Source organism: Diadema setosum, chromosome 22 (assembly GCF_964275005.1).
Source record: "Diadema setosum chromosome 22, eeDiaSeto1, whole genome shotgun sequence".
Lineage (NCBI taxonomy): Eukaryota > Metazoa > Echinodermata > Echinoidea > Diadematoida > Diadematidae > Diadema > Diadema setosum.
This window is the reverse complement of record NC_092706.1, coordinates 26,371,028-26,395,681: the sequence shown is the minus strand read 5'-3', so window position 1 is coordinate 26,395,681 and position 24,654 is coordinate 26,371,028. Positions and strand designations below refer to the sequence as shown.

At 39.0% G+C, this 24,654-nt stretch overlaps 1 protein-coding gene across 1 annotated transcript; it reads left to right on the top strand.

The window, feature by feature from the left end:
• The first annotated feature begins 15,615 nt into the window (after positions 1–15,615).
• LOC140245260 (uncharacterized) lies at positions 15,616–16,386 on the top strand. Its single transcript, XM_072324844.1, has one exon. The coding sequence runs from the start codon at positions 15,616–15,618 to the stop codon at positions 16,384–16,386; it is 771 nt and encodes a 256-aa protein (XP_072180945.1).
• Positions 16,387–24,654: the final 8,268 nt, after the last annotated feature.

Sequence of the window (24,654 nt, the reverse complement as noted above, 5' to 3'; positions counted from 1 at the left end):
GAATCCGAACGCATGGCTCAAGCTTTGTATAGTGTTGTAGGTGTACCGGACGCATTCCCCCCCCCCCCCCCCGGATGAGGGGGGGGGGGGGGAGTTGAATTTGAGGAATTTGCGGGCCCATTTTATAAAATGAATGATGCATGGGCCTATTTCGTGGATCAGTGACAATTGGATGCTCTCGTTTAACTTTGGGAACAGTTCTAAAATCCACTCGCTGCGCTCGTGGGTTTAAACAGTTCCAAAGTTAAACTCGCGCATCCAATTCTGCCGATCCACTCTGTCCTGTACATCATTTGTATAATCATTATTGGCAAATGCGATGGCGACCGCTTCCGTGTATCCATAATCGGTTTACCTGTCCATGAAATACCTTCATGAATGTGTACGTATGTAGTCGCCGTGTCTTTGTATGTGTGTGTGTGTGTGTCTGTGTCTGTGTGTCTGTGTGTGTGTGTGTGTGTTTGTGTCTCTGTGTCATTGGCACAGCGTAATTGCATTCACTCGTTCCAGGTCAACCGAATGTAAATCATAACTCATGTAAATTCCCCCCCCCCCCCCATCTAAAGATAAGCGCTCACGATGTCAAAAGTCTGTGAAGCCGGCTTAACAGCAGACAAAATCTTTAAAGAAGACAGAAAAACAGATTACAGACACAGCCTGTACAGTTACCTTGGTGAATTTGTAACCTTCTTAGAATCTGGAGCAGAACGATTCAGTTGCGGTATATCTTCAATAATGCGTCCGAGTTGGGTATGTAGAAAAGGTGGCCCTTGAAATGGAGCAGACTTTTTTTGAGGGGGGAAGTGGCATTTACTAGGGCTTTTTTTTTTTTTTTTTTTTTTTTTTTGAGGAGGGGAGAGAGACAAGGAGGAACTAGGAAAGGAGAATTCAGCCTGTTTTCCTTTGTATAACATAACAAAAGAGCACTTGACTCATCTCTTTCAGAAAGCAGGGGGAATGATATTACCCTTAACAAAGAAATATGTTAGTAACAAGTGGAGGAAATTTGAATTCATATCCATTGTCCGGTAGTGACGTCATGAGCTGTTGCAGTCTTCTCGTCCAGCGATGGCGGCACCGAAACTTTTGAACGGATAGTTCGATTTTCTTCAAACTTCACTGATATGTTTGACTTATATTGCTGCATCCACTCAATTAATTATTATATATTTGGGTGGGTAGCATTCCCCTTAACTTTAATCGTGCAACGGTCTTGGTACATCACGAAATGAGATTGTTTATCTGACTATCGAACAACACATACGGATAAAAAAAAGAAATACAACTTAACAAGTGGAACAAACATGTTGACATTGACATTTGGGGGCCTTGGGTCTGTAGACGCACACAATTTGCACACGTAAACCAGCAAATTTCTTCCATTAGTATCGGGTGTTCTCTTGAACTCTTTCGACCTTTCATCGTCCGTATGCGGTATGTTACAATGTATCTCATTTCCAATTCTCTTGATACTCTCAGTTCTCTCTCCCTCCTTCTACTCTCTACCGTCGGGTATGCCCATTCGACCCACGCCTGTATTTTTATAGCCTTTTTCTGATCCCATTTGCTCCTTTTCCATACCGCTTCGCTCTGCTCCTAGCCTGCGCACCAACAGCTCTTCAACTTCTAACTCCGAGATGTGATCCACCATAAATGTATCTCCTTCGTTCAACTCCATTGAATGAACATTGAACGCCGGGGTATGTGCATTGCAGAGGGGGAGTGTACCAATGGGTTGTTCTCCTCGTCCATTTGCCATACGTTTTTAATGATGGAGGTGGCAATGCTGAATGAATGTGGAATTATCTAGCATGGGACAGGTTGTGATTCTGACATAATTGGGCGTTGCTCGTCGAGGAAATCCTCCTGCTCGGAAGTACGAAAACACTCATCCACGTAATTGAAGGTAACACGGCCAAAAAGATGTTTTACAAAGAAAGGGGCACATTGTTTGGAAGAAGTTGGCTTATTAAGATCAAAGCTACATTCCACTCATAACGCCTCAATCAAAGTGGTAAAACGTGAGCACGGACCCTGGAAATGCAGGAGGTAAGGATGCAGCCACGAAGGAATGTGAGGTTTCTTTGAATTCGATAGTAAGCACAGACAAACTGTATGTGTAAAAAAAAGAAAGTATAATTCTAGAAGACACAATGACACATATTGTGTGTAACGACTGCCCACCTATTTACTGCCCGGGTCATGAAGCCATGGGAATATGCGCGCGTGCAGAGATTGTACGCCAGCCAGTGGCATACATGCGTAAAGATGATAGCACCAAGTAAAGAAGGTACCAGGATAGCCTCTTCCTTCTTGGTGGTACATTATGTATACCCCAGTTTAGGGTATCTCTCATATTTTTTTTTTTCGACACACTAACGCAGGTGCACGCCACGTGTTCAACACCCACATGTCTTACAGCCCACTAGTCGTACACCCCACGAGTCATAACAGCCCACGAGTCATACAGCCCACGAATCATGCAGTCTACGATCTCGATACTACGAAAATAAGGCCAATGAGTCCGACACTAGTTAAACAAGGCCCATGAGTTCGACACTCAGCGAAAAAGGTCTGAAAGTTCGACACATTACGTCCTGTGATGAAATGTACGTGGGCCTCCTTGGCCTTTTTTGCCTATTGTCGAACTCGTATTCAAAACAGATGGTATTTCTGTTGCAGCCAAAGAACAAAGCAACATACGTAATGTCCATATGAAATTTACTGAGCTTTCCGAAAGAGCTGAACAAGCACAATCACATGTTTGTGTAATACACCTAGAATAACAATCTTTCTGTAGCATGGTATTCCCCTTTGCTGGCTTGACTAAACCTTTTTAAAGATAGGACAATATGTGCCAGGACATATGACTGAGTGGATCTCTCGGTGGGCGTGGTCCATTACTGCCATAAATTAATACCCAATAGACTATAAACAAGCAGGGGGAACCCACGCCCACTGTGCATCCCGTACATCAGAAATTAGCTTCTAGAAAGGTTTACTTAATCCTCCATATAAACAAAAAGTTAAAAAAAAGATATAAACATATAGTGCAAAGTGGAGCATGTAAATTGAAATTTTATTATGAATATGTACAACTTCTGCAATAGAATAACAAGTGTTGTAAACTTTTTGTGTTCGATAATATTCGATGTCTAATTGTAGTTGTTGTTGGTTTTTTTTTTTCTTTTTACCTCATTCTGGGTATTACCATCTTGCCGACACGTAGAGGGTATTAAAGTAGTAATTTAACCATTAGAAATATGTGTTTTTCTTTCTGCAGAAGTTGGACAATATGTGTGCCAATACCTCCCAAATTGAGTGCTGAATGCGAGAAATCACGAAAGAAGTTTGAAAGGAAAAAAAAAAAGAAGTGAGAAGCGCTGGGAAGAACCAGCAAACAAAGACAGCAACAGTTCAGAAAGAAGAGAAAGAAAGAAAAAAAAAATGCTGCTCACCATGATTGAAATGAAAAGATGTGTTTGACTAACGTGCCGAGGGGTAAAGGGGATGAAAACCGGGTGAAGATATTCTCTGGAGCAATTCCACTGCCAATGACCCCTTGCGGATTCATAGCGATCGAGAAAGAGGGGGTTGGAGAACAAGATTTACCTCCTAGCCGTTTCGATTTTTATAGCTTTAAGTAATTGCGGGAGGGAATTACATCAGCGCGCACACGACGAAGGGCCCCGACAAATTGAACGAAGCACGGGGGAATGGCCCTCGTTCGGTGGGTGCTGACGTATGAAGACCGCCTATTAAGACCCCTCCTTTTTGCTTTCCACTGAATCCTAATTTCTCGAGGCGGACGCGGCGAAGATCATTGGCGCGGACGGACGGGAGCGCTCTGTTTGGTTTCAACGTCTGACGTTTTGCGCCCTGTGAAACGATGCGTCTATTGGTCGCTGCGCAATCAAATGGAATCTCTACATGATATTCACACGCTGCGGTCTATTCTATTTTTGGATAAACTTTTGCTTGTCGTTAAATTTAGTGTACCAAAAAACTTTATTTTTCCTTTACGAAATTAAGTTACAATAATTACGCTGGAAATAAACGTTCTTAAATTCTTTTCACTTACTTAATGATGCAAGCTTGTCTTTAACATTCTTCTAAATATCCTATCCAATATAAGGTGAACAACAGTAATATCCAGAGCATCTGAAAATATCATGAGTTAGTTGTTACGATTAAGACGGACCATTGTCTGTATACAATCCATGTACACACTAACCTATTCTAACATGTCGCGCTTGAAAATCTTGGGGAACAATTTAATTGAAAAAAATATATATATATTTTTTTTAATCACTACTGTCTTTAGCGGTACTATTTACCTTTGAGAGCAGTGATTTAAAAAAAAAAATGTTTGAGTTATCACATTTAATGCATATGTGTAGGTCAGTTGTATCACGAAACATCCTACCATATAAAAATTTTGCAATAAAGCCTGGATTATTACTACTTTGCTCAATAAACCATAACTGTAGACGGTTTAGTTTAGTCTAAAAACAATTTTATTATAAATATTGTTCACATTTTATTTTGCAATACTTAACATTGATTATACTGAGTAATTTTTTTACACTGATTGTTTCTATCCCTAACTCACATTTCAGAACTGTTTTAAGCACTAAAGCTGGATTTTTGTTTCATCTGCAAATGGTAAACAATGCCTTTAAGATCTATTCGGCAAACCTAGAAAGTTTTTAAAATGTCTAAAACCGTTTCATATTTTGCTTTGCATTCGCTGAGTAAAATTCATTGTTTATTTTTGTGCCACGCGGTTGCCTATGCAAACCAAGGTTTATTTATGTAGCAAATCAGAACGGCTCGTGTAAAATATGATACTATGCAGCGAGATCAATCGAGCAAGGGGGAAAAAACTGTGGCATTGAACAAATACGAGATGGATCAAAGAATGGCTTTAAAGATACGTCGTTCCACAATCCCCGTGGCGTCATCTCGATGCGTTATGACGTCATCTTAGCAGCAGTCTTCATTAGGACGAAGTAAGGGGTAATGCGAATGTTTATTGGAGAAGGGATGAGGAGATTTTTTTTTCCTCTCTCCAGCCATCCCATAGGATCGCATGTTGGTTGAAAGAACAAGCCGCATCAGGGGGACTGGAGCAAGGGATCGAACCCGTCCGTTTAACCCCTTGACTCACTCAGCCCCTCTCCGCAAAACTTTAGTATGGGATTCTATTTAAAGCTCCAATGAGGGTGGAATTATTATGGAAAGGGGGTTAATAACAAAGACGACAGAGACCCTAAAATAGGTATATTCGGGAGATATGATATTAGGGGATGGCTAGAGCTGCCATAGAGTAGACGGGCATTCGAAATTCAAATAAGAACCATACAGAAACCATTTGGCATGCATCTTGGATGTTACTTTAAGATCCTACCCCAACCCCCCCCCCCCCAAAAAAAAAAAACGAGAGAGAACAGAATTATCTGCGTGTGTTCCTCTAAGCACTTTTAGAACATTGCTCTGCCTTATTTTATTGCGTTCAAAAGGTTTAGAGGCGAATAAAATCATGCTTCTATAGGAGGAAAGTGTCAATTAAAACGCACAAGGTGATATCAAAGCAAAGAGATGTCAAAAATTAAGTGCACGTACATCACAAGTCATTTTTTATTAATCTTCTATCATGTATATTGCACAGCATCACACAACATGTCACTTTTTATTCCCAAATATCTAGCAGTAATATCAAAAACAAGAAAGAAAGTAACGAAAAATAGCACCATCGATGTACGTCCGTCTTTTCTCCTTCAGTGATTCAATCAAAACCTTTTCCATCTTGACCTCTCTGACAGCTCATTGCTACGTTTTCCTCAAACGTGTGTAATGACAATTTCAATGTCCAGCAATCAGGATGCTTAAGACTGCGCTCGTTAAACTCGTCGCCTCCGCGGCGCCGATTATTCCATTGACTAAATACATCGCAAATCCATTTCTCGTGCATGTAAATGACTTGTGATGGTGAATGGAACGAAAAATGACACAATTATACACACAAAGATACGCATTGTACTCTGAGCATAAACAGTTCATCTGTATCGCGACAAGCAATGGCATGACATGTAAGTTGCCTACAATAGGCGGACAAACATCAGATCAAATCTTTATATTACTCTCCGAGTTCCCTGTTTTCACCTGACTAGAGGGTCATGATCATAATCATGACAATTCGTCTTGTCAATGCTACCAATACGATCATCATTATCATCATCATTTTGAGCATTTTTACTGTCATTGTTATTATTATCACCAATATTACCATGATTATTATTATTATTATTATTATTACCGTCATCATCATCATCAGCAGCAGCAGCAACAGCAGTAGTTCAGATTTGTGCAGTGCATAAATGCTGTTAAAGTGTTTACGACTACAAAACATTGCCCACTGTTACACACTCTTCCCGCGCAGAATCTTACAATTCGGAAGGATGTAACCTGCCCTTCCCTTATCATACTCGCCAGCAGCTAGTTTTCTTTGGAACAATGAATAGCAAGTTTTCCAAGGAGAGATTGCGAGTGTCGAGAATCCGTAATAGTGCCGAGGTCACCTTCGGATAGAATCTTGTTTTCTGGCTGGAAATAACGGAGGAGAATACATCTGATTGGAGACCAGGCCTTCGATCGAATTGCTCAAACTCTCACTGTATGCAGACCACGTATCTTGAGGGTGTGTGTGCCAAACCTCTCTACCTTTTCACAGTCTCATAAAGCGCTCAGCAGTGTTTAAGGCATTTATCAACGTTTACCGCTTAATATCACTCCATCTCGAAGCCAGCTCAGAAGCTGAGTAGAGTGTGTGCGGCAGCACACTTTCCGCTCAAACGATATATTTCGTGCCATACGTGCATGGAATTATCGAAAGAGTTTTAAATACCCTTTGTATGGTCTTTGATGATCATGTAACTTTGTTTGAATATTTGTATACTGTTGTGTAAGCGAGGTAGTGATTTGAGTGAAAAATATATTGTGACTACTTACTTTTCAATCATTTTTTTTTGTGTGTGTGGTTGGAAGATCAAGAAGAATGCATTACCAACGCCATTTTTCAGTTGTTGCCAAATATGTTAAATGGATTCTTCCCTTCATATTACCTTCCTTCGTCATGTCATGAGACTCGAATCAGGTCGCAGTTTCTTTCATACAGTTCAAGATATGAATGGTAATCCTCACGACCAAGGGATGACCCTGCGGTCCAACCATCTCTAGAACCCGAAGCAATCCCTTCCTAAAGTCTCCAGTTCGACAGATTGCCCGTCTGGTTTCGGGATCATCCCACGAGCTTGATACCCACGAATCATACAGCCCATGAGCTAGACACTTATTAAAACAGGCCCATAAGCTAAACACTAGCCAAATTAGGCCTATGAGCTCGACACTAGGCAAATAAGGCCCACGAGCTCGACACTACTCAAAAAAAAAATCGTGAGCTCGACACTACGCATATTAAGCCCCGTAATGTAATGTCAAGGTCGTGGGCCTTATTTGCCTAGTGTCTTCCTCGTGGACCGTACACACAGAGAAATTACGGTTCTAATTTGCACCCTAGAGGGTGCATATCGTTGTAACACCAGCGGCTCCATTTAGGGTTCTATTTCGGGGGGTGCTTATTTAGCACCCTATATTTAACACCATATATGGTGCATATTTGCACCCCTCCATTGGGTTCCCTTTTGCACCCAATAGGGTTCATATCGTTGTAACACCAGCGGCTCCATTTAGGGTTCTATTTTTGAGGGTGCTTATTTAGCACCCTATATTTAACACCAGATATGGTGCATATTTGCACCCCTCCATTGGGTTCCCTTTCTGCACCCCATAGGGTGAACAAAAATTCAGGTGCAAATTTGCACCCTTTCTGGTTCATATCGTTGTAACACCAGCGGCTCCATTTAGGGTTCTATTTTGGGGGGTTCTTATTTAGCACCCTATATTCAACACCCTATAAGGTGCAAATATGGACCTCTATACAGGGTTCCCCTTCTGCACCTCATACCTGCACCCATTATGGTTCATGCTGTTATTGTTGTAATTTTGCACCCTATGGGGTGATAAAGTCACCGCAATATAGGATGCAATACAATTTGCACACGTCTCTATTTAGGGTTAACTTTCTGCACCCCATATGGTGAAAATTATAACCTTTTTTTTAAACCAAAATAATCATATACTGGATGCATTCACTGACTTCACAAACAATTACCTAAGGTAACACTCAAGACATGAAGCAAAAATAGCATGCACAGATTTACACACAGTTTCTCAGTCAATTAAATCCACAATCTTTCGAAAACTGAAGTCAGAGACTTCAATTCAACAACAAATAGAACATAAACATATACAGTGCATACTTACACATAAATTATTAACATTTTATTATATGTCTCATGGAAGAGGGACAAGTTAACAGCGATTTTCTTTTTCATGGTTTACTTTAAAATGAACATCAAATATACATTGTATTTCTACAAATTCTCATACGAGATGCATATTTTGTCAAAAAAAGGGCAATGTAAATCAAAAATGTATGAAATTTGGTCAGTACATTGAATAAGAAGAAAAATATTGCAACTGATTGACAAATTGCCCTACATCGACGTAAATAAGCACTGAATTGATCAGTGTTTTGGTAGTAGCCATGATAAAAAATCATGGGCGTACATACTCGAGCAGGATTCGAACCTACGACCTCCTGATCACCGGACAGGCGTCATCTCCACTAGATCACCGAACTTTCGCCCGACAGCAAGTGTTGGTTCTAATCCTTATAGCATGCAGCGGGTACTGCTTTGTTATTCAAATTCATGAAATTCTTCCGTCGAGATGTTTTCATTGCAACTGATTGACAAATTGCCCTACATCGACGTAAAGAAAGAAAAAAGAAAAATATTCGTTCTTTCCATCAAATGATTACTTTTTCTTCTTTTAAAGGAAGTTACCACATTGACAAAAAGCACTAATTCTTTTTATACAAAAAATCCCTGAAGCTTGTGCAGAGTAATAGCAAACTATGTGACAAATATCTTTCACATTGTCCTTTTACTTCTAGAATGGATCATAGATATGTACCTTGAATTTACCGGTACATCTTACAAAGCACCTTTATGACGCTCTTAGACATTAACAGCGATATGTCAACTCTGATTTCTCGTACACAAGTTATTGCCAAAACAATGAAGGGTATGGCAAAGTTCTGTCATATATATTTGAAACTCACTACTTGTACTGACATATTCCATCCAATTCCAAGCTTGAGAGCTTGCGAATGTGCCCCATTATACAATTACTATACTTCACATTTTGTTTTTCATATACAAATACACCAATGATAAGGTGAAAAAAGAATCAATAAATGAAGAATGCACATCTAAATTTGGTTACTTTTTTATGCACACAGCTAAAGATATGTCCCAGTTATAAATCTCGGGCAGAATAGCACATCTGAAAACACTTTTCATTGCATCAAATTAACATTAACAATTCCACAGAAAATGTTACCTAAGAAAGGGAAAATAAGGTTAACCAATCAGTGGTATGATAAACTGGACATAAAGAGGAAGGAATATGTCTTCAGTGAGACAAGTTTAAAAACAGTTTTTTTTTTTTTGATACATTGGTTTTTTTTCCAAGCGATGGAAACAAGAAGCACATTGTACTCAGTAGACCAAAAATATAATTACACAATGTATGCAGTTTAGCCCCAACATTCAAAATATTGTAAAGAGCAGTCGATTTTTCACATCTATAAAGCAGGTATTGGTATTGGCACCATCACAAGCATAATGATCAGGAGTAAAATATATTATTATTACTATTATCATCATTATTATTCCTATTATTATTATCATCATCATTATTATCATTATTACTATTACCATCAATATTTTACAGAGATTTATGATCATGCATGAGAAATACCTCAAGTGTTGATGTTACAGTCTCACAACTCTCCCAATCATTTATGATTTTAACACTTAATTTTCACCAAACCTTACACAAATATATCACCACTTTATACAACCTACTTAAAGAAAGCTTGAAATTATAATCAGAGTTAGAGGGCAAGTCCACCTTCATAATAGACCTACATGTGGATTGAGTGAATGCGCAGCAATAAGCCAGTCCGGAGATAGCTCATGTGCACATAGGTACAAATGCAAAGTGACATAATGCAGCAGCTTGCCCTCCATAGCCATTTATGGAACTCATATTCAAACAAAGAATGAACCTAACCAGTGTAGATGAAGTGACCAGTATGGTTCGTCAATCAACACTTAGGGAATCATCTATTTTATTAAGTGCTGTCTTGAATATGTTAACAAACTTTTTTTGTGTGTTAATATTGCCAAATACCAGGCTTGCTGTCAAGTGGATGTACTGGCAGGCACCATTTATAAGGATTCCATGAATAATCCTAGCATTACACATGCTTATCTCAGTGAAATTAAAAAAAAAAAACAACCTGTCTCTCGGTACAAATAACCTTTTTCTGCACATGCTCAAACTGGTACCCCAAGCGGGCTTATACTATTAGAACACATCAGAAAAAATTGAAAAGCGGACATTCAGTTCAAAAGTTCATAATCTTTAAATCATTTGTGCAGTCGCAGCAGAGTGAGAAGAGTTTATGATGTCACATGCGTAGAACAATTCAAGGAAAACCTAAAAAGAATTTCAATTTTTTTTTTCTTTTAGGAAAAACATGCACATTTCCTTGACAAGTCACTGACGTATGTAAGGAATTGATAATAGTTTCTGCCTTCTTAAAGAGTGAAGTCCAGTGTTCTTTTATATGCAAAAAAAAGGAGATATGATATGTTGAGCTTTCTCAGGTTTTGGAACAAACTCTATTTTTTTAATCCTTATATACATAAAGGGTTTGTGAGAAAATCATGCTTTTGTCAAGTGTCACAAAGCTACTCCACTTATGACATTGCATTGCCAGAGATTACCCAAAATTGACATACATTGTGTGGCTGTCTACTACAAAAACAGCAGCCGACTTATTTTTTTGTGTTCCCTACTTAAACAATCAATTCAAAGTGTGCATGTGTTGTTGAAGCACTGAGGCTATCGATGGTGAAGAAATAACTAAAATATGAACAATAAAAACTAACCCCATCTAGTATGAAATATAATGGAAAGCATACTTTGAGTATTTCATATCCATTAGCAGATTCATATTTTCATTCATAATGCACCCTCCCCCCCCCCCCCAAAAAAAAAGAAGATAAAAGTGAATAGAAGTCAAGTTCTTTTTAGACTGTGTTTAAATTTGTAATTTGCAAGTTCGTTCTCTTGTATTTTTCTATTATATATTTCTTTAGAGTATTCTTGTTAATATTCAAGGCCAGTACGTGCATTCTAAGAAAGGGAATAACCTGACAACAGTTTAGAAGACAGAATAAATAGTTACTGTTATCTATGAAATTAGACATTTTCACATATATTTTGCAAAAAAAAAATGCTAATCTTCATTTCATGGAGTGGCTTTATTCTCACCCTCGGCTAAAAACAGGGAGGTGATTACTTTCTGGATTAAAATGGAAAGATGTTTCTAGAGCCGTGGTGTTTAGCAATTCTAGTGGGGGGGGGGGGGGAATTCAATGTAGCCCGTCTCAAATTTTCTATGGTTTAAACATACATGACATATAGGAGTCTCATTATTATGCCTCCGCCCTGAATGGTGCCGGAGGCATATGTTTTCAGGTTGCCTGTCTGTCTCCCGGTCTGTACGGATGTATCTACGGAAAAATTGATGGGCTTTCATCAAACCTGGTTCAGGGATACTACATGATGCTGATGATCTTATTGGCTTTTGCACTATATCTGCTAAAAGTCAAAGAAAATTTGAAAATAACTTTTTTGCTACTTCTCTAGTCAGGGAAATCGGTGCACTCGTGTGTACTGGTTGGTTGGCACATTCAGTTGGGTACAGCAAGGTTTCATCCTCTGCTTTCACAGGAAAGCCGACTCCCAACTTCTTGTTCTCGTAGTCAAGGTATATCTGCTCCTCTGCTTCAGCAACATGCAGCATGGTCTTCATAGCTAATCTCATCTTACGCTGCATCAGTCGAAACTCCTCGAGCTCTAGTTTTTGATGCGTTTCTATAGCAGCTGCTTCAGCTGCCAAATAGTATGTCCTTCTGGCCATCACTCTCAGAAGAACTGGCATGGCTTCCACACTGACTCAACGAGGAACCAGGATTGACATCCTGAATATCTTCCATCTCCAGCTCTGGCATCCTATATGGCTCACCAGTCTCTCGAGGTTGACCTGCATCACTCATCCTGAAGACCATCATTGAACTTCATGCATAGTGAACTCGATGATAAATAATCAATCAAACACAGGTCCCTTTGGCCCAGTATGAGACCAAGTTAACACCATGCATCAGCATGGATCAGCAAGGTTCAACCTGTAATTGAATAAAACAAAGTTCAACATACAGTCAATATTGGAATATCTACCTGCTAAAGTATGGGATCAAGTATTTGTACTTCTGAAGTGATTTACCGTTTACATACCTTGTTTGTGTGACTTATTTTATGTCATGTCTAGCACATGCAACTTCTCCAGTGGATATTATCTAAATTCACATATCGTGTGTCATTGCTTATGCTCTGTGATAACAGACATTTTATGTTTATAACACACACTCTATTTTCATTGATAGACAACAAGGAGTCAAGGCCAACCTAAATTTTCTGACTTCAATCTTCATACATGTCTTAAATTCTCCTAAATGAACCAGGAACACTATTTTTCTTCATTAAGCACATCATACATGCCTACATCGTTCTTTCTGTCAACCGCACAGAAACCAATATCCAACTGAGCCTCAACTCGGCTCAAACGTAATAATTCCCATTAACGAAAATGATGCGACTATATCCGATCACCTATTTACGTACGTACCTTGGTAACTGCGTCCAGCAGCCCCATACGCATAGCGTAATTACGCTATGCATATGGGGCTGTTGGTCGTAGTTAGTACCTTGGTTGAGGCTTTCCGTATTAACGTGAACTTTCATTGACTTATTCGCTATGCTTTACTGTATGTATGATCGCACTTCTGACATGTAAGTACACATGTAACTGTTACCTCGATACAACTCTTTCGCATCAGTTTTCACCACTCAGCATTCTATGAGCATAATTCACACATATCATCGATTACTGTGAAATATTTTCAACGGAATTACAGTACAATTATCTACTCACAACGTTTGGCTCATCAAAAAGATTAATTCATCATCCAAACCTCACGGTCGTCTGTCCATTCCAAACGAGGAACGTCAGTAGTATGCACGTACGTATACCGCGCGACCTACGGCGTGGCGTGCGCATGCGATTTTAGCTTTGCCATTGACCAAGTGCTCAACGGTCCACACGTGCACGCATAATACGTGTACTTGTACTCGTTTGCTTTCTCTCTATGATAACGTCATTGAAATGATATTCTTGATCCCGGTGCGAGAAGAAAAAAACAAATGTTTAATTCAAGTAGTATTTTTTTAGTACAGTATTACTGATGACACTGTCAGTCTTTAACAACGTGTAGTTATATTTTCAAATAAAAATATACGATAATATCCAAAAATAGTGTGGCATTTTAAGCAAACACCATTCAACACAAACATGTCAGCTTTCGGGAAAGACTATGGAATGGTTCCAAATTCGAACCCTTAAGACTTGGCTCCCTTTAGGGTTCGGATTTGCACCTCTACATCCATCCCGAACCCTATAAGGTGCCACTTAGTTAGATTTGCTCGTAGGGTGCAAATACGAACCCTAATAGAACCCTAATTTCTCTGTGTGTACAGCTCATGGGCCTATTTTAGTTGATGTCGAGCTCGTGGGCCTTGTTCACTCAGTGTCTAACTCATGGGTTGTATGACTCGTATGTAGTATTACTCGTGTGTGGTATGACTCGTGGGCTGTATGATTCGTAGGCTGTGTGTCTCGAGGATATCGAGTTCGTGACGTGCACCCCTTGTTTCAACTCATCATCTTTGATCTGAGACTGATGTCGCGCTGCAGGACCGTCAAACAAAAAAGGGGTCAAGAAGACAGAGTAATTGACTGTGAGGAGAAACAGACCATAGATTATCTGTTGGTCCACCTTCTCCTGCCCGATGGATGCAGCCAAAACGACCTGGCTGTTCTCAACGAAACTGTCAGGAAGCTGTTTACATTATGACTAAGTGCGGTGTAGTGACCTGCGAAAAAGATCCGATATCTCTACCAATGTTAGAAGTTTCAGAATGAGGTCGTCAAGACAGATGGGGGTTTCATTGAATAGAACTATTTACCCATCGAGTATGAACATTCTACATTGTTCCTAACGGTATACATGCTAAATATTCACAAACGAAGATAAATGAAAAAAATACTGCAGTAGGTAGCAGAGGTACAGATGATAAATGCTGCAAAAGCATTTAGGTTATGACAATAAGTGACCTTCCAACATTCAGTATCATCGTAGTGTGACTCCAGCATCTCTCAATCAACATCCTACCACGACTCCAACCCTGCTTCAGATATGCCGTTGTCTAACTAGAGTTTGTCGGTTTTACGCGCATGGACCGTCATGTCCATTGATAAACTTTAAATCTTCAAATGCAATTCGTAATTTGTACTTCTATAAATATACGGCGTGTCCTTTCCCAGGGAGGAATGAAAACGGCCATCATATAGTGGCCTAACGGTTCCTCTTCCATTGATTGTCACTGCGTCCAGTACAGTTATGCATCTTTATCCCTCAATGCGTCCGCCATTGTCACTGAGAGTTAAGTCGATCGAACGAACACTTAAAAGGTGGAAAGCCTCTTGAATAGGATTAGATCGATCGACGTCGTGAGTCATATAACCGATTCAGATCATAAAACCCCCTATGCCTATATATGCACAAAGTGACGATGAAAGTTGAGGTGTTCTCAAAGATCTCCTTCAGGCAAAGTTGTTAGCATATGAAGAAGTTTGTTGGGGGGGGGGGGGGTCTGCAAATCCCACAGAAGCAAGTTAAGCAAACTTCATTTGCTTAGTACATGCCTTTGAATAGCTTGTGTACGTCTTGGTATTACATCAAAACTTTACAAATTACTCTCAAGGTACACAATAAAATGATACTCAAAAAGTTGACTAGCTTAGTTGATCTTACGATCCCAACATTAATTTGATGTCTAAAGACGCCCTTAAAAAAAAAGTTATATGCTAAAACAAACTGGTGGTCAACATAGGAAGACGTGTTTTTGAGGAGCTCCCAAGTGACACTCGGTATATGCGGATTCAGTTTTGCCTGTTGTGAGTTTTTTACATCAAATGACGGCGTTTTTGACTAAGAATCTAGTTATCTGACTGACATCTGCATGAAGTGCTTCTACTTCGCGTATCGTGCGGTTATTTCACTCATTTTCGCTGTTTTGGGAAGATATTTTACTTGAGACTATTCAAACAAAACTTACCTAGTGCGTATGCCACGCATCCTTCCTGCGTACTCTTCCATCACTTCCACATCGCGCATAGCAACCATCCCTTTATTTCGCGCTTAGTGTTAAGAGCTTTTGTGACATCATCAAAAGATGCCTCCGAAGAAGAAATCTGCTGAGGAAGTGGATCTCAGCGCGTTGAGGGATGAAGTAGCAAATCTCTCACGTATTCTTAACGGCAAATTTTCTCAACTGGAGAAAGCGGTCTCGGAGGTCAAGGAGGGCCAGCAAGGCATATTGAACTCTATTACTTTTCTAAATGCCAAATTCGAGGAGATGAAAAAGACCACCGAGCGACTGGAGGGAGAAAATCACGAGCTCAAACAAAAAAATCAGCAGCTGGAGGGAAGAGTGGACGATCTGACTCACCAAATTAATGACCTTGATCAGTACCACCGTCGGGTCAACCTTGAAATCGCCGGCGTGCCGGAAGAAAAGGGTGAAAACCCTGAACAGATCGTCTTAAAGATTGCTCAAAAGATCACCGAAGATGTGAGCGCTGGCGACATCGACATTGCTCATCGAATAGGAAAAGAGGATGATCAGCGGGGACCACGGCCGCTAATCGTGAGATTTACCAACCGACGCTCACGAAACATGATCTACGACGGCCGAAGAAAGCTACAACACTTCACCACGAAAGATTTCGGGCTCCGCAGCAGGTCTAAGGGCAACGGACGGATCTACGTCAACGAAAACCTTGTCGCGTCCACCAGGGAGCTGCTGAAGGAAACTAACAGAGCAAGGAGGCTGGCCGGATACAAGTACCTGTGGACCCACAACGGGCGAATCTACGTGAAGAAAAACGACGGAGGCGCAATCAGTGTCATCAACAGGAAAGAGGACCTGTCAAAGCTACAGTAAATATACGAATTATACCTCTGTTTGTTGTCTACCACTATATCCTTCCGCTAAATGCTGGATAACAATATTTTTCCTTTTAATCTCTTAACAGATGATGACTTTGTTACTTTATTTCAAAAAGACCGAAATGTACCTGCTAGAAACACCAAGTTTGATAGGACTGCAACTAGAATCTTAGCCGACAATCTAGACGAACTTAACATTGAGTTTAACAGCCACGATGAAGCGTGTCAACTTGCTCAATCGCCATACTTTACAGAAGCTACCCTTAGAGAATATCTACGAATGCTAGAACGAGACGAATTATTTTGTTTCCATTTGAATATAAGAAGTGCTAATCGAAACTTTGAAAAGCTTCGCTTATTTCTTGATAATATTGATTTGCCCATGTTACCTATCATAGGCCTCTCTGAAACGTGGTCTGCTGAAACTCCAGCGTCAGGTCCAATTAATGTTCTTGCTGATTATGATATTGTCATTAACAACAGATCAAATAGACCAGGTGGTGGAGTAGCTATATATGTTCCCCGAATATATGATTACGCTATAAAGGAAGAACTGAAATATATGAATGATGTAATAGAATCATTATTTATTGAAATTTCAGTCTGTAAGGGCAAAAACATTCTGCTTGGAGTTATATACAGACCTCCTCAATCTAATTATGATGATTTTATGAATATTATGAACGATATTTGTCGAAACGGTGCATTCCACAACAAGGATTGCATCATCATGGGTGATTTCAATATAAATCTTTTGTCAAGCAGTAATGCTGCCTGTGATAACTTCCTTGATAACATTTTACAAGCCTCATTTCTGCCTCTTATTTCTAAACCAACAAGAATTACTGGTCATTCTGCTACTCTTATTGATAACATTTTTGCTAACCTTAAACCTTTTCCAAAATCTGGCATAGTGGTGAGCGATATATCAGACCATTTTATGATATTTTGTCACTTTGATATTGGACCAAGGAGTCAAAGTACAATTCAAAGGCATGTATTTCGTCGTAAATTCACCCCTGAAAATATCGCTCTAGTTCAAGAAAAACTTCAATCTGTGGACTGGTCAATTGTGTATGACGCAAATGAAAATATTGACCAAGCATATGATAATTTTCTTTATCTTTTGAATAATTGCCTAGATGCATGCATCCCATTAAGGAAATGTCGTACACAGGATTACAAACGAATCCCCAAGCAACCATGGGTTTCCAAAACACTCTTACGCTCAATAAATCGCAAGAGTACTTTATATGTTAATTTTATCAAAAACCGTGACGAAACCTCTCGAATAAAATATATTTCATACAAAAATATTCTCACCAATACAGTCAGATTAGCTAAAAAGAAATATTTTGCGGACCAATTGAGTCAATTCAAATGTGATATCAAGAACACTTGGAAAGTAATAAATACCGTTTTGAATAGAGGGAAGGCTGTAAATCTCATTTCTAAAGTTCAAGTTGATAATACTATCATTGAAGACAAGTCTGAAATTGCCGAGATTTTTAACTCATACTTTTCAAAAATAGGTTCAAAATTAGCACAAACTATCACTCCATGTGATAAATCATTTTACGAATTTCTTTCCTCACCAAACGACTACTCAATTTTTTTCAAGCCAATTGACAGGCAAGAATTAATCAAAATTGTACTTCAGCTCAAAGCAAACAAAGCCCCTGGCTATGATGACATTGGCAATGTCCTTATCAAAGACATTATACATTGTATAGCAGATCCTTTATTGTTTTTATATAACCTTTCACTACAATCTGGTCAAGTACCATCTAAAATGAAACTCGCTAAGGTGACTCCAATATTCAAGAAAGGAGACAAATTATGTATCAGCAACTATCGCCCAATATCTTTGTTAACTTCGTTATCAAAAATCTTAGAGAAAATTGTTCATTCAAGGACTACTACCTTCCTTGAATCTCACAACATCATATCTGACTCCCAATTTGGCTTTAGAGAAAAACATAACACAACTCATGCCATTCTAAGTTTAATTAATACCATTTCAGCTTCAATCGAAAAATCCTGTCATACTATCGGTTTGTTCTTAGATTTTTCTAAAGCATTCGATACTATAAATCATGACATTCTGTTATACAAACTTGCGCACTATGGTATTAGAGGTAAGGCTCTGGAATGGTTCGAAAGTTATCTTTCTGGAAGAAAGCAATTTGTTACCATTGATGGATATAATTCGTCTACGGTACCAATCACGTGTGGAGTTCCCCAAGGAAGCCTTCTTGGTCCACTGTTATTCTCTATTTATGTAAATGACATTCGATGTTCTTCGAGTGTTCTCTCTTTTATCCTTTTTGCTGATGATTCAAACATATTCTATACTCACAGTGATCCTAATAAGTTAGTAGAAGTTTTAAATGTAGAACTTACACACGTAACAAATTGGATAAAAGCAAATAAATTATCTTTAAATAAACAAAAAACCAATTACATGTTATTTAGTAACTCTGTTAAACAACTTCCTGACCAAGTGATATTTGATAATTCTGTCATTAAAGAAGTCAAGACTACAAAATTTCTCGGTATTACAATTGACAATAAGCTAACTTGGAATTGTCATATTGATAATATTTGTAAGATAGTGTCAAGAAATATTGGCATTATTAATCACGTTAAACGGATTCTCCCCAAGTCAGTGCTTCTTATGTTATATTCAACTCTTATTCTTCCTTACCTTAATTATGGCGTAATGGCATGGGGAAATGCAATACAAACAAAAATGGACAGGGTACTTCTCTTGCAGAAAAGAGCGATGCGTTTGATATGCAATACCGCTTATAGATCACACACTGATGTCTTGTTTAAAGAAAACCGTATTCTTAAGATTACTGATTTATATCGTCTTCAGCTGGGTTGTTTTATGTACAATGTAGAAATTAACGCTACCCCTGCTGTATTTAAGGAAATGTTTCGAAAAAATAATGTTATACATAATTACTCAACAAGGAATGCGAATGATTATCATCTTCCTAAAAATAGAACTAGTTTTGGTAACAGAAATTTCATGTTTACTGGTCCTAAGCTTTGGAATTCCTTTGATCGTTCACTAAAACAAGCTCAGAGCTTGAATAGCTTTAAGTATAAGCTCAAAACTTTGTTTCTTGATAAGTATTGATAAACAGTTTTATGGTAATAAAACGTATGTATACTTCAATCAATTTTTTCTAGAAGTACTTTCATTAAGTATACTCGGAAGGTTATCTTCTGTTTCATTCATTATTCTAATGGTATATAATGTACACTGTAAACACTTTATACATAAACCTGTGCTTTGTAACATATACATGACTTATTGTATATCCATAGTACGGTTCATAATTGTGCCCTTGTAAATAGTGTATATATGGTGTTTTTGTTATTCCACTCAGCCTTATGTTTGATACTATTTTGTCTATAATCTGTAGGGGGACTACATTTAACAAGCAGTGCTTCTAAGTAGTCCCCTCCACATTTGTACATGGTGTGATTTTATCTCAGAATATCACGATATTTTGTATATACATGTTATATACTCTGTATAGTATTGATATTATATCCACTATGTGTTATACCCTGTATATTTTATCATATAATGTCCACTATGTGGAATATGAATAAAAATTTCAAAAAACAAACTGACGCGATGGAATTAACAAGTGACAACGTTAGTTGCGCCTCGAGCATAGTACACGAAGGCTAAACTTGAAATGGATCAAATTCGAATCATGCCCGATGCGTTCATCCGTTGACAAGGTGTTTCGCCCACAATATCCCTCTTGACGTGTATAGAAGAGTAGAGCCTACGTGGTGACGTTGGGGCAATGATAAAGGCAGGGCCTTCTGGAAAAGCAGTGGCAATACTAAAGAGGCTACTCCGAATAAGTCCATATTACTATCATTATCATTTATTAAGTATTGTCTCAATCAAACTTCGTTTTGTTACTATTTGTTACAATACCATAATGTATTACCCCCATGGTTGATTGATAAGTGAGATGGTTGTAATGATCTTTGAACCTAGCTCACCAGTCTTTTAGGACCGCATCACGATGAGGTCAGTCGGGTAACGAGCAGGATACTAGTAAAATGGGGAGACGGTTCGACAGATTAATTGTTGAGCTCATCCATTAGATGGGCGGAGACACGGAGAGAAACATTAGGGCCTAAGCTTTGAAATTCAAATCCCGGCGGAGTTCATTTCCTTGAATTGTCGGTTCAATCCATAACCAAACACAATGGACGCAACTCCGTTTAGAGCCTCAATCGATACTTACGACCCAACTTTCACACGAGTTCGATACATGGTTTGCACTAGCTTCCTTCTGTCTCTTCCAGACTCATTGATCGAGCTGTTTAAACGCTCTTTGGATCCCTAGGAAGTCCCGAAGGGCGGTGTATATATTTAGATCAGCGAGCGCTGAGGACAAGACAAAATTAACGGACCTTCTTCAGAAGCATGTGCGCCAGTAAACTGGGCACGCTGGGGAACCCTGTAGTCACCGACTCATAGTACCAAAAGCTCTTAAGATTGAGTCCGAAGCGGTTTATTTCCCATATGTACAAAATACCTTGCACTGGTTACTCAAGACTCAGTAATCTTAAACTTTACAGAATTGGCCTACCTTGAGGCAAATCGTGAACTGTGGCTCTTCGGCTCAGACACCACCCAGGGCAGCGCACCTTGAAGGGGAGCATGGACGAGGTCTCAGACTTTTTGCTTTCCCTCTCCAAAATTATCAACAACACTGCTGAATTTTGCTGCTATAAATTTTGAAGGGATAAAAAAGGTGTTAAATTAATGTTCATTCACTGGTCGTGCTGTGCGGATTAAGCAATGACAAAATGTTCGCAGGATACATTATTATTGAATATCATTCGTTGGAGAATTACGTGCTTGACATGCAAACGTAGATATTCATTTATTTTTACAACTTCATTACCGATGTTGCAAAGAGAAATGAAAACGTTATATTTTTTCTACATTATGTTTGTCAGCATCTTATCACACAGTGGATGTGACTTGCTTGATTTTCGCTCCCTTCTATTGTATTATTTGATGATTACTATAGTTTGACGAGGTCTACGAATACTAAATTTTGATGATGCAAACGAAAGATTGGGTCTTTGACTCTAGAATATATTTTTTCTCGACTTCAGACGTCTAGCAGTCAATAACTCAGTGACTGCAAGCGATTTCGTGTTAGGCTATTTTTCTGCCTACTTATTCGATTATGAGTCTGACGACATCGAATTGGCTTGAGAGGGACAAACGCATTCCCGACGACGGAAATAATTAGCGTCATGCTTCACTCGCCACACGGTCGACCGCGAAAACATTCACGGTAAATGTCGCGGGAAATTATTTCTCTGCGATTTCAAAACGCGCGATGACCTTAATGCCCTTTCGCGGCGTTTTGATAAATAATGTCAGCGACCCCCTCCCCTTCCTTAACATAATGACATTGACATAAAGTCAGGTTTAATATATATCAACAACCAGAAATATTTCATGAACTATAACGTGCTGGCCATCAGGTATAACTTGAGTTAAGGAGAAGATCCAGAATGACGTAATAGTAAAAGATTTGAAAAGTAGCGCCCTATTTGCCAACGATGTGGTGAATTACGTGAAACGAATATTCATGCTAAAATTTAGTGCTTCTTGATGTTGTCACAAGTTTAAACTGGTTACATTAAGGGGCCTTAAATGATCAATGTTTACACGATAGTTACGAAGTCAAAACAGCGCGTACCCACTTTTAGTTCAGTTTGAAATAAAAAGAGGGTCAGTGAACATAAGATGAAATGACGTGTTTCTCCCTTTCTGTTTAAAGCAGCGCGAAACGGTGTATACACTAAGTGATGAAGGTAAAACCAAGGCTTGTAAGTGTCATGTTGAAGATGTACCTCTTTGCCCATCTTATTGTTCATCGATTCCATGCTGTTAATCGAGGGTGTGGTATAAAGCAGACACAGCGAGCACAATTTTGATTGGCAAGGCCCGTCAACGTTCACTTACATTAATGCGTGCGTGCTGTGTGTATGATGGTGTGATGATGGCGGGGGAGGGGGGGGGGGTGAAGATTGCTTGTGAGTAGAGAGTGTATGTGTCTTTGAGTAAGTTGTGAGGGGAGGAGCTTTCGATCTTCACCTTCCCCCCTCGTCCACCCTCTCATCCGAAGCCATGTTTATTTTGGGTATCACTCGCGTGATCACCGTCATACGATACCGCACATCCATACAAACCTCCCGCCTCTAACCCGGTGATACCCCATAGATCTCGTCGCCGTCGCTCGGATGCCTACCGCTGGCGCGAGCCGCCTTCACTCTATACCGCTTCACAATACCGACAGGAATAGCAATTAATGTAAAATGACTGGCACAACTTGAACTACATACCTGACAGACCATCGGTGAGGACCAGTCCCAGCCGAGTCTACTCTGACATTATCCACAATCGGATGGCAGAGATTTTGGGTGTAGAGTTTAGCCTGGTTTGAAAGGGCATTTATAATTTCATTTGCGTAGTGTATAGCGTGATGGAAAGAAATAAGCGAGTAGAGAAAGTGTTAGGAGTTGACAGACAGACTTCGAGTATACAGTTCCCTTCACTCTTGGTTGTTCTGCATATAATTTAGCAAATTCTTTATTTTCATAGGCATCATTTATGTTTATTCTCTTACCCAACTTAATCTCAGAAACCGCAGAAATGTAGTTTGTCTTTAGATGCGTTTTTGTGTCACCATACGTTTCTTAAGGTAGAAAAGAAACATACTTTTTCTTTTCATCTGAGTCCTGATAATTAACACAGGTGCATACGATTTCTTCTTTTTTTTTTTACGATTGCATATTTCCAAATTTTCTTCATATTCATTTTTGTCAACCTTCCGAAGACAGTGTACATTGTTATTCTTGGTTATTCTACGAAATTACATGTAAAGTTTATTATATACTTTATGATCCTTGTATTATAGTTTCTTACAAAATGATAAAACAATATTGTGTAATGTATGCTTTGGATGGAGATAAATACCAAATTAAAGTGAATTGAATGTTATATCTGGTTCGTAAATTGGTAACACATTTTAAAAGATAAAAGTTCCCTTCCATCCATAATCCTTCTCCAATAATATACACGATAAAGTTCAAGTCTTGCTAATTCAATGAAGAAAGGATATTGTCATCTACGGCAAAATCATTCCAGGTCTTAATGGGCTAAGTACTAAAAGTATAAAATGCGATAAGCATGTTGAGCGACCACAGTGTGACGGTAACAGTTTCATATTTCTCGTTCTGACAATTCACACTAGTATACACCACATTAGGACCCATTGTTATGCTTCCTTCATAGCATTTGGCCTCCACACATGCCCGAAAAGACATCCATTTCCTTTGACCTTTCCAGTCGAAACATCATCCAAACCTGAACACCATGTACCTGCAATCCTATACTCTATGTTTCCTAAAAATAAAAAGCACATTGTCATGATATATCCTTCATGGACCATTAGGCGAAATTAGAGATCGACTAAATGGGATTCGCGTAATAATGGCAAATTGGCGACATGCAATACTTTGCATCAGGCTTCATTTAAAATAAAACTAATAGAAATCCATATAAATCAAATAAGAAAGGCATTTCTTTGATACACACTGTGTATATAAGTATAATATGTAATTCTATACATATATATATATATATATATATATGTGTGTGTGTGTGTGTGTGTGTGTGTGTGTGTGTGTGTGTGTGTGTGTACGTATGTGAGAGCGTGTAGAGGGGTGCGCTTATATAAATTATACATTTGTCTGTTACATTAAACGTATTATTAAAGTCAAGTTCTATATTATTGTTGTCTGCTTCGCGTTTCTCACTCTATCCCTGTATCTCATGTACATTGAACCGTATGTGTTGTGTAATTTGTTTGGGCTGGGTGTTTTTTCCCCCTCTTTGCTGCCAAACAAGCTGTAGTATTTGGCAGACGTCGTTGCCATGGTGACGAAAAGTTGTTTGTACGCCTCGGGCCTCATCCATAACATACGTGCACTGGTGACTTGAGTGTAAGCGACGATAGATCTCACGAGAAAACGTGATGACAAATCTTGGTTTTTTAAGGCCAAAGACACCCACTTTGGGGCTGACACCTGCTCCCGTTCCGGAAGCGGCTGTCTTCGCCGAGCAGTAGTGAGCGCTATGCATTTTGAATTTCAAAATATGACATCCATTCATTGCGGAGTCTGAAATCAAGGT